This window comes from Bemisia tabaci, chromosome 6 (assembly GCF_918797505.1).
Source record: "Bemisia tabaci chromosome 6, PGI_BMITA_v3".
NCBI lineage: Eukaryota > Metazoa > Arthropoda > Insecta > Hemiptera > Aleyrodidae > Bemisia > Bemisia tabaci.
In genome coordinates this window covers 11,625,835-11,637,219 of record NC_092798.1, presented here as the reverse complement: position 1 = coordinate 11,637,219, position 11,385 = coordinate 11,625,835, and the positions used below count along the sequence as shown (strand labels likewise).

The 11,385-nt window shown below is 38.8% G+C and overlaps 3 protein-coding genes across 3 annotated transcripts in view; 1 reads left to right on the top strand and 2 right to left on the bottom strand.

Moving 5' to 3' along the window:
• Positions 1-11,385, top strand: part of Nasp (Nuclear autoantigenic sperm protein) — a 50,849-nt gene continuing 39,464 nt past the window's right edge. The window contains exon 1 of the mRNA XM_019053838.2: positions 1-202. The gene's annotated coding sequence lies outside the window, so the exon portion shown is untranslated. The remainder of the gene's footprint in view (positions 203-11,385) is intronic.
• Positions 2,284-3,750, bottom strand: LOC109038687 (enhancer of mRNA-decapping protein 3). Its single transcript, XM_019053839.2, has one exon. The coding sequence runs from the start codon at positions 3,748-3,750 to the stop codon at positions 2,284-2,286; it is 1,467 nt and encodes a 488-aa protein (XP_018909384.2).
• LOC109038688 (uncharacterized) overlaps positions 5,333-11,385 on the bottom strand; it is a 41,349-nt gene continuing 35,296 nt past the window's right edge. Inside the window, exons 4-5 of the mRNA XM_019053840.2 lie at positions 7,927-8,064; positions 5,333-6,941 (exon numbers count right to left, since the gene is read on the bottom strand). Of these exons, the coding sequence (XP_018909385.2) occupies positions 6,607-6,941; positions 7,927-8,064 (473 nt within the window). The 3' untranslated portion in view covers positions 5,333-6,606. The remainder of the gene's footprint in view (positions 6,942-7,926; positions 8,065-11,385) is intronic.

Sequence of the window (11,385 nt, the reverse complement as noted above, 5' to 3'; positions counted from 1 at the left end):
TTGTGTGCGAGTGTGCGTGCGTCGGTGAATCATTGTCATTTCATTCGCTCTTTTTCTCTGAAACCCGGTGTCTGAAAGTCTGAACTTTACGTCGAAAAATTTCTTAAAAGACATAACATCGTTTGAAAGTTACTCAGTGACCTCCTCCGACTTGTAGCAGCCGGTTGATTTCTAAAACTTGAAGGATCTTCTGTTCCACCCGGTAAGATTTTCTTCCTTTGTTTGGTGTGGGTACACATCTGTCTGTCTAACCTCAACTTGCATTGTTCGTCTGAAATCGCTCCATTACCACTTTTTTATCACCTTATTTCATCTCCTCGACTCGTATGATGATTACCAGGGAACCCTTTTACCTCCCTGCAATGCTCTTCTTTCATCTAAACTTCATGAACTTATTTGACATGTCCTCTTTGGTTGTTCACTGAGCCCCATCTTATGGTCTCATCCATCGCTCTTTCACCGTCTTGTCTCTTTCTAAGGAGTTCCAAGTTTAACTTTGTGCCTTAGTAAGTCATTCTGTCACAGCTTGGAGAGTACTCACAGTGAACGATGGAATTATTCTCTCTGAGGAGAGGTTGATTTAGTAATGGTTTCCTCCGTCTTGTAGTGGCTCTCCGTGCTAGCGATGAGGTACTGATGGTAGCTCCAAGTCCTGTGCTTATCACTCATACAATACTTGAACTCTTCTCCAAGCCTTCCGAGCCTCTGTCTACTCACTGTGGTATTGGTTAGGTGGATAAGCTGTCATAATCTACTTGAGCTTCTAGTAGGAGTCAAGTTTGAGTTCTCTGATGTAGTCTAGAATTTGAGCCGTTGCTGCTGACAATCCCAGATTGAACACAACTTTAATGGAGAAGAGCGGCCCTTTTACTTACCCGCTCAAGGAGCTTTGTTTATGAGCTGTTAAGGTAAAGCTTGGAAGGTCTTGCATCTGACTGATGCACAGTTCCATCTGCTTAATATTATAGCGATAGCCATTTAGCAGGACTGAGGCTTGACTTGTTCATCTTATGTCATAGATGACTTATATTTCTCATTTATCCTAGCAGTTCCCAGTCCTAGAACTATTTCTGTTCTAATTGCAACAGATTCTAACTGACCAAACATTCTGAGGGCGCATCTCTCACGCTTACAAGTCAGAGAAATAGTCCATACTTATGCTATAAGTATAATATCAATTCCTTGTGAAAGGGGGCTGGAACTAAGTGATTCAATTCAGGTTGAAGTCTTAGGAATTAAACCTTGAAACTTTTATTCTTAGGAACCATATATAATTGAGTATCTTTCATAAATTACCTATCCAATCCAATCATCCTCTCAGTTGAATTTTTCTAGGGCCAAAATTGTTGAATTGCTTCCCTTCAATTTTTTGTGATGGAAATGTAACGTTGTCCGATCACAGAAAGTTACCAAGAATCTTCGAACTCTTGATTTCTTGTGTTTCAGATTTACTAATGAATCTCCCAATTGTGTCATCTTGACATAGCTGTATCCTGCATACTTTAGGTTCAGATAGAAAAAGAATGGACTCTTGGTTGGTTCAAAATTTAAACTGGCTAAGAAATCATTAAGAAAATTTCAGTGTGAAATCGTTAGTGATTTTATCCACTTATTAATAACATGATCATATCATGTGTAATGATAAAATTTTTTTACTAGTTCCCTAATGTGTGCAATTGTGCATCTAAGTTGTTTTTCAATTGATTTCAGATTTTGATGATATAAACTCAGATTTTGAATTTATTTCTTATCTGATTGAATCAGGTATTCTATTTCTTTAAAATTCCATTTGACTGTTATCGAACACATCACAAAACCCTTGATGCATTGTGAGTAATCGGGTATGATCAGTATACCTATCTGTTAAATTCATTTAAATTTCAAGGTTTAGTCTGTCTTCTCAATCTGGACTGTTGCACTTATTACATGCATGTCAACTGCAATATGCTTTCACTTTTAATTGAGCTTGAAAAAAAAAATGTAAACTAAGTTTAAAAATAAGTTTTTCTCTTGTTCCCTTTTATATTTTAATTAATTGTATCAAAAAATCATCACATTTGTGCTTTCTTGAACTCACATTTTCCTTATCACTAAAATATCCTCTACTTTACATCATCTATCTCAGACTTAAAATTTAACATGAAGCTGCTAAAACTTACAAACTACTTTTTAGAATAGACGTGTTCTTGGTAAAAACAAACTGCAAAAATTATAGGTAGTAAAGTAATGCTTTAAGATCCTAACGACTGATTTTTTTCAATCACTCGCAAAAGATCATTGTGTTCAGCATTTATGGCTGTAATCATGTAGTGCAATCGTTGACTTCATTCCAAATGGAGATTTGTAGTAAATTCCGACATTGGTGAAGATCTGCTGGGGAATGTTAATATTAGCTAGAAACAGATGTCCATTATTTGGTGAGTGTGTCAAGGGAAGTGCCGGTAGGATGGAGTAGTGAACCACTAAGCCAGGTGTTCCGTCAGGCGGGGGATCCAGAGCCAGTAGAATCGCCTGATTTTGCTGGATCCATAATGAGATGGGCGGTGGAAGCTGAACGGTGTGTTCGTCTGCCAAAGCAATAACGATCAGCCCCACACCAGTGGTTGGTAACTCAGAAATATCGAGGATAGTGTTGTTGTTGGTTAATCGATACAGAGCCAGCTCATGTGCAACTTGTGAAATAAACTTTGATGGTTCCATGAGGTAGACAAACACATTCAAACCATGGGCAGTTAACTGTCGGGCACAGTTTATTCCAATGGCTCCTTGTCTGTGAGAGCCACACATTACGACAACTCGCTGCCATTGGCTGTTGGACAGATTGAACTTGAGTGATTTGTCAAGAAGTTGCAACACTAGCTCGCATGCAGCGTGACCTATCATCTCGTTTTGCCGTTCAAATGACAGGCCTTGGTCTTCAGCCATGTCGATTAGCCGTCGGCGTAGGTCTGAAGTTATACTGGGGATGATAAGACCATCATTGGTGACGTACTCCTTTGCTCCAGGCGAGCTAACCAGTATTTGGCGAAGGTTTGAACTTTGGTTATCTTCACTTTTTAAAGTATTCAAAGAGGTCTTTGAGTATCTGATAGGACTGGGTAAAGGTGCCATTTTAGAAACCATCAAGTTGTCACGACTTATGAACTTCTCAGCTTTGGTAGAACTCAAAATAATTTCTCGTTTGTCTGAATTCCCTCTAGGGTGGTATATCTGAGATCTCTCTGCTTGTCGTATAATGTCTGGACAATGGTTGTTGATGAAATCCTTTTCACTTGATTCCTTGTCAAACAATACCAAACTCTTTTGGAAATCAAAATCTTGGCTTGATAACTCAGGAACAGTGTGCGAGTTGGAGCACACTAAATCTTGATCAACAAATGGTTTTTTGTAAGTTCTGTCATTTCTGTTTAAAGCAAAGCAATTGATTTTGTTATACTTTGGAGCAGGGAAAGACTGCTTCGATTTGTTCATCGGGAACTGGTCTACAGGACAGTTTTGCGTGCGCTTGCTTAAAATTTTTCTTGCATCATAGTGGATCATTTGTTTTGCTTCTTTGATGATGATGACATTTTCAATATCGTGAGCTTTGATGATCAATTTGTACGACTTGTACGGCTTACCATCCTTGATCACATCAGAAAGGGTCAATGTTTGTCTCCCACAGTTGACCTCATCTATAACACCTTCATAGGCACCTATCGCTTCTTTACATTTGACTGCCACTGTAAATCCAACCCATCTTTCTGCCATAATAGAGGGTTCCTTATTTATTCCTCTTCATTTCTCTCATCTCCCTGTCAGGGAATAAATAACTATGTCTGGTAATTATAATTTAGTTGTTTCATTAAGTAATTTTTATTGCGGATCTGAGGACACACAAATAATTATCCCACAAATATTTTAGCCCGCCCAACCAAAGTTGGCTACTTAACAATTTTTTGAGTCTATACCTTGAAAGAAGGGCAGCTTCTGGTGAGGAACTAGGAAAATTGTTCACTGAGAAAACTTTAAAAAATATTCGAATTTATCACACAAAGTGGAAAGTTGCTAAAAATAACCGTAAACTTTCTATCGAGTTTCGTTTCTTTTTTATTTTCAATCTTTTTGAAGCATCTGCTTTCCCTCCCCCCTTCCCATGCCTGTGCATTTTCGTTTGTCAGCTGATTCATTCTCTTGTCACCTTTTTTTTTTTTTTTTTTTTTTTTTTTAAAGAAACAGTGCTGGAGAGGTGAGGAGAAGAAACATCTATCTTCCTCCTTCAGAGTTTAGAATAGACCTCAAATCAATGCTACCTCGCGAAGGAAGAACGCCGTTTGAACATTCGAGTGTTGCCAAATTTCTGCGGATAAAACATGTTCTTTTGAGAAAAGTTATACATGTTTTCCTTTAAAATTTTTAGATTTTGTGGATTAAATTGCGAACTAAATTTTCTGAAAATGTGAAGAAATATATTCGCAAGTTTCCCCTTAAATCCGTTTTTTATTGAAGGGAATATGGCAACGTCTGAGGCCTCAAGTGGCGCAGCTTCCTCAGCCCGGTAGAATGGTGAAATGGCAGAAACGCATCTCAGTTCGTGGCGTTACAGACTACCCACTATATTGCATTTTCTACATCAAGAACTACTATACCTCATTCTTTGAGAACTTTGGCGATTTTCCCTCTCCACGTGAAAAATATTTTGCAAAAATTTTAAGCCAAGATGTCTCCTTTTAAAAAATAAAAAAGGAGCGAGGATTTTGAAACTCAACAATTGAGGTACGCATTTTTGCAGTTTCACCGTCGATACATGCACCGAATGAGGGTCATTATTCTCCATCACTCTCTGCGGCCGAAATCTTGGGATATCCCCCCCCCCCCTCCCCCAAATAAATAGTGAGAATCGGCTGAGAAGATCTCCATTCTCCAGGTACCACTTGTACAAGAAATAACTTCTTTCCTCAAGTATATAGATGAAATAAATAGAATAGGCGCTAATTTTTTAAATTTATCGGCTCAGGGCATCTTTTTGACCTATCTGCGAAGTGAGTATATTTCTAAGACTGGGAGAATTGTGAGGCTGCCATTGCGACCACTTTTTGCCCCGATGAATTTTTCGCATTCTTCCTCCGACTTCAATCCGGTCCCTTGCCGGTGGTTTAAGGTCCAGGTGTAAGCGCCTGTCTTACGCTCAAACTGGGGCTCTGAATCGGGCACTAATTATTTAATTTTTCAACCATTTTTGTATACAATTCGTTAACAATCTCATGAGCCTCTGTGAAACCCCCCGTTTGTGGGTAGGACGGGCGCTGTACACCGTCTCCAGACAATTGTAGAAAAATAAAAAAAGTCATAATGAAACTCGAACATCTTTATTAATATGATTGCCAAGCACTTGAAATTCGCAGCTAAGCCCAGCATAACATTTGTTCAGTTTTCCACTTTCGTAACCCTAAGTGTGTTTAACAGCTTATATTATAATTTACAAAAGGAGAAGTAGCAAAATAAATAGCTTAAAAATAGCTAAAATAAGCTTAAAAGTAGCTTAACTTTAAAATCCAACGCAAAAACCTCGAATTGTACATACTTAAAGCGGCATTTGCAGGATCTGGTGTCTCTCCCCGTTTGGAAACACACGCGTATTTTCGTTTATCTTTTGTGAATCAATGAATGTATACATTTATCGAAGTAGGCTTTCTCGCGAGAATCGATTATTTAAATTGAATCCAAGCGAAGAAAAAACAGGGCTGCCAACTTCTAGAAGAAGCCATCAGCGGAACTGGGAAATTTTTTTTTTTTTTTTGAAAGGGGGGGGGGCCACAGATGTACACACTTCCAGAAGAGGAGTTCCTCGGTCTTGGGAGGGGTTGGGGGACCTTATTAGAAAACTTTAAAGATTTTCTTGTTATATGAGTAATTTTGAGCTATTATTGTATGAATATTTATCAAACTAAAATTCCAGGGATGTCAGAAATGTAACTACACTGGAAAAAAAAACCACATCGGATCTAGAGTCCAGACTCTTGAAAACATTGACAAGAAAAAATACTCTTGATTCAATCAGATTTTTGCTTAAATCAAAAGGAAATCCACTCAAATTAAGAGGCTTGGTTCTTGATTTAAGCTAAAATCCGATTGAATCAAGAGTATTTTTTCTTGGCGATGTTTTCAAGAGTCTGGGCTCTAGATCCAATGTGTTTTTTTTCCCCAGTGTAGTGACATTTCTGACATCTCTGGAATTCTAGTTTGATAAATATTATTACAATAATAGCTCAAAATTACTATTAAAACAAGAAAATCTTTAAAGTTTTCTAAGAGAGGTCCCCCACCCCTCCCAAGACCGAGGAACTCCCCTTCTGGAAGTGTGTGATTTTTGCTTAAATCAAAAGGAAATCCGCTCAAATTAAGAGGCTTGGTTTTTGATTTAAGCTAAAATCCGATTGAATCAAGAGTATTTTTCCTTGGCGATGTTTTTAAGAGTCCGGACTCTAGATCCAATGTGTGTGTTTTTATATCCAGTGTACCCCCTACGGCCCTCCCCTGGATCCGCCTATGGCACATCTCAACCCTATAATTAGCGTTTACAATTTCACGTATTATTCACGAGTTTATTTGTCAGGGACTTAGGGTTCACGTGGCGTTGATGGGGTTGTATCGCATGATCTTGGAGAGGAGGATCCAGAGGACCGAGGTGAGGACGCAGAGGGCGAGACCGGCCCAGCCGAGGTCCAGGCTCCAGCCGTGGCTCAGGAGCCGGGCCCGGTGGAGGTCGGCCCAGACGCGAGCGTAGCCCGGCTCCAGGACGGGCCCCGCGCCGGCCACCACGCCGTCCCCCAGGAGGGCCGCCGCCCCCGTGCTCCCCGGCGGCCCCACCCCCGCGCCGCCCCCCGAGAGACACTCGGAGCGCGTCTTCACCTGCTCTCGCTTGAAGTGGATGATCGTCAGCGTGAACAGCGCGAACGTTGCTGCAACAGAAATACGAAATGTGCATTAGTATCGCTAGGGTTCCTCTACTACCGTGACTAGGAAAAACGCCGTATAAGCCTTCAGGCGTTGCCAAGTTTCTTTTGATAAATTGCGAATTTTTTGGGAAAGTTATGAGTATCTTTCTTCCAACTTTTCAGACTGCATTGTTCACAGTCCATTATAAAGTATCTAAAAATTTCGAGGAAAAATATGCTCAGAAAAAAATAGATGGTGCTGACGACTAAACCTTCTGTTCGCAGGGCTCCTGCAGTTTCTTTGTTACACTTACAGAATTTTTCTGTTCTCTTCCTACGACTGAAGTTCTGTTCTCACAACAGAAAAATTCTGTAAGTGTAACAAAGAAACTGCAGGAGCCCTGTGAACAGAAGGTTTTGTCGTCAGCACCATCTATTTTTTTCTGTGTGCGTAACTTCCCTCCGAAGTAAACATTTTATCGGAGGTTTGGCAACTCTCGAATGTTCATACGGCGTTTTCCCACAGCCCGGTAGTCCAGAGATGCGACAGAGCCAAGTGCCTGCCAGAAGTGCCAGAAGTTCCGAAACTATACGGATCTTTATGGCAGAAAGAAAGTTCGAACTGACTGTTTGATGCTTTAAAATTGGAATTTGGGAGCCAGTTTTTCACAGAATATGTATTAGGACTAGTTTTTTTACTTGAAATCGTTAATATCATTCGTATCATCAATCGTAAATATAATTTTTCAAAGCTGCACGTATGCGCCGTGTCTTCCAGGCCCCTCAAACAACGAATCGATTTTTCTCTCGGCGTTTTATTTCGTCTCTTGTTTACTTCTTCATGTTCACTCGTGTGCGAAAAAACAAGTTTTTATTTTTTGAAACGAGTTAGCGAAAGGGCTAATTTGTTGGAAATACTTTTTGAAATGGTCTTGTTATTTTCTCATCCATTTTGGTACTTTTTTGCTCACTAAATGAGCATTTATCTTTGAAAATGTGAACAACTTACCTGCCAGCAAGTACATGACTCCTGTGACTAGAACCGCACTAATTTGGTGTTTGAGGATGCCGAAGGCTCCCACAAGGGCTGAGCATCCCAAAATGATCAGGCAGACCAGTGCGCAAGAGATGGATAGATTTTGCATCCCTGCAAAGATTGAAAGCGAAGGAATGTAAATAAACGTTTTTGCCTTTTGAACATTAACCAACCGAAAAATCATGCTGATTTAAGCAAATTTTTGTAGAAAATATAGAGAGCCCGATGGCTGAAATCCAAGAACACAGAAATTAATTAAAGCGGTTTAACACATCCGTTTAAGGTAAAAGTAAAAAAGTAAAGTAGGTAAGTTAAAAGTAAGTGAATGAAAAAAAAAAAAACCACCGACGAATAGTGAAGCTTGAAAATTTCACGACAGAATCATGACAGTGTTATAAGAATAACCAAGTGAAAATTTCAAGAAATAATAACGAGTTGTTTTTTTCTTAATGTGTGTATTGCAGCGTGAAGTTGCACTTTAACGCCACAGTTATGTACCCTAAACACGGCAGACCAAAAATTAAACAGATTTTTCTCTAAATCACGTTGCTTGGAATTGAATTTTAGACTTCAAACACTCGAAATCACTGTTTAGTTTAAAATTTCCGGGCGTTTTCATGCCAAAATGTCAGTGAATCTCTTCTCTGAGCTGCGTGGCGCCCATAACTAAATGCCGAGTTTCTCGGCACGAAAGGTTCCTATATTCCTTCCCTAAGTAGTAGACTCCTTCTTCAAAAGAAGTAAAAAAATTGTATCACTACATGCAGTCCAAGATTAGTGAAGATCTCAGAACTTCTCAAGTTAGCCGTTAGGAGTGTCATAGAAAAACAACTTCAAAATCGTCGGTCGATTTTGGAGCAGGGCCGGATTTTCCTACTTGCCGCCATGAGCCGCCTGTATTTTGCCGCCCCCTTCTCATTCGTTTTGAAACATCAATAAAAACCATCAAGTGAACGTTTCAGCGGGGGTGGGGTGCATAAGACGCGTTTACTCGTGTTGAACATAAAACTACAAAAACCCTCAAAAACATTTTCGGGCAAAAAATCCGGTCGAGGAAATTGTCGTGTTACATCTTATTAACCAAAAAAATTCCCTTTCACCCCTCCAAGAAGGTTGATAAAACTAAGTAAGTAACTATGAGATGGCAAAAAGCTCTCTTAAATTCTCAGGGTCCATCAAGGCCACATATGTCCAAAAACTCTATGCAAAAACTTACTCTATATGGTTTAAAAAAAAAGAAACAAAAAATAATCCCTTAACAATAAGAAAATTTAAAAAAAAAAACAAAAACAAAAACCGATTATGTGGTTCACAGATATGTACATAAATCCTTCGAATGAACTTGAAATCACAAAATCGGTCGAGAAAATTTAAATGAATTTTCTCCTTCAATTATGAGTTCCGCAACAAGCACGACTCGCTTGAAGCTTTCCATACACGAGCCGCAAGAAACTAATTTCTTCTTTCTTACCTACTGATTGTGAGGAGAGCGGGAGCATTTACTTTTTCCTTCATTTATACAGGATGCAACAAGCATGACTCTTGCGTTTGCAGAAACCCTTTCATTAAGGAGATCGCGAGAGCCTTTACCGCGTTCATTTCCAAAAGGGATTACTCCAGAATTTCATGCATTTTAATAATTTAAACGATTCATCTGTTCTTCTCTTCTCTCCTTCTGTCCATTGACAGAGATACACAATTTTTCCGACTCACTGACGCGACCGGCTCGATGCTCTCAGTGAAACGATGCCTTCTTATCCCTGACGCCAGCTTCAGTTTTACCAGTGGACCCATTTTACCACATAGGTACATTTCAGACTCTTTCGATTAACTTCGCTGCATCTAAATCATGGTTGCTTTTACTGTAAGCTTACCATATGATTTGGATGGTGAGAAGGCTAAAAGTTTTCGTTTACTTTTCCTTTTTTTTCATTTTCACGAAATGGGTCCCATTTGACAAGAGGAGTTACTTAAAGAAATTGAATTAAGTTTCGATATAAGAAAACTCACACCCATGCTGTGATGTAAGTGTTATTCTGATTTTTTTTTTTTTTTTTTTTTTTTTTTTTTTTTTTTTTTTTTTTTTTTTTTTTTTTTTATACCTTAGAGGTAATCCACACTTGTTTACGCATCGAGCCGGTCGCGTCAGTGAGTCGGAAAAATTGTGTATCTCTGTCAATGGACAGAAGGAGAGAAGAGAAGAACAGATGAATCGTTTAAATTATTAAAATGCATGAAATTCTGGAGTAATCCCTTTTGGAAATGAACGCGGTAAAGGCTCTCGCGATCTCCTTAATGAAAGGGTTTCTGCAAACGCAAGAGTCATGCTTGTTGCATCCTGTATAAATGAAGGAAAAAGTAAATGCTCCCGCTCTCCTCACAATCAGTAGGTAAGAAAGAAGAAATTAGTTTCTTGCGGCTCGTGTATGGAAAGCTTCAAGCGAGTCGTGCTTGTTGCGGAACTCATAATTGAAGGAGAAAATTCATTTAAATTTTCTCGACCGATTTTGTGATTTCAAGTTCATTCGAAGGATTTATGTACATATCTGTGAACCACATAATCGGTTTTTGTTTTTGTTTTTTTTTTAAATTTTCTTATTGTTAAGGGATTATTTTTTGTTTCTTTTTTTTTAAACCATATAGAGTAAGTTTTTGCATAGAGTTTTTGGACATATGTGGCCTTGATGGACCCTGAGAATTTAAGAGAGCTTTTTGCCATCTCATAGTTACTTACTTAGTTTTATCAACCTTCTTGGAGGGGTGAAAGGGAATTTTTTTGGTTAATAAGATGTAACACGACAATTTCCTCGACCGGATTTTTTGCCCGAAAATGTTTTTGAGGGTTTTTGTAGTTTATATCAGCTCGTTTTTGGATGGAGAAAGGTGTGGCCATAAAATATTAAGTAGGTACTATTGGCTATTTGAAAATCCTGAATGAATGGAAAGTAAACAACATCTGCTAAAGCACTAACACATTCAGCGGAAATTTTAATAGCACCCACTGACTTTGTGAACAGTCTGGAAATAGGTAGTTGAAAGTAGTGGGGTTACCTAAGGTAGTCAAATGTATCAGTATACCTATTGGAAAGGCTCACAGGAAAAGGGTGACAGGGGAGGGGGAGGGGTTAAATAGCTATCGAGTTGTCATTTACCTGCGTGAGAAAATTAATGGAAAAAGAGTATAACTTATTGTCATAGGCATTACACTGTAAGCTTATTCCAAGTGATAAAATAATTTTGCTCATTTGTTTCAACTACGCACATCATCCCTCTTAAGCGCACCTATGTTTGTATTAATGCTAGCAGCAAGTTTTTCGATACTGAATTTCATCACTCAGCAACCTATCAGATGATAATGGAAATTCATGAGAGCGTTGCCTTATAAATCATAGGTACTCTGTATGGAATGATGAATTATTCATGAAACAACCA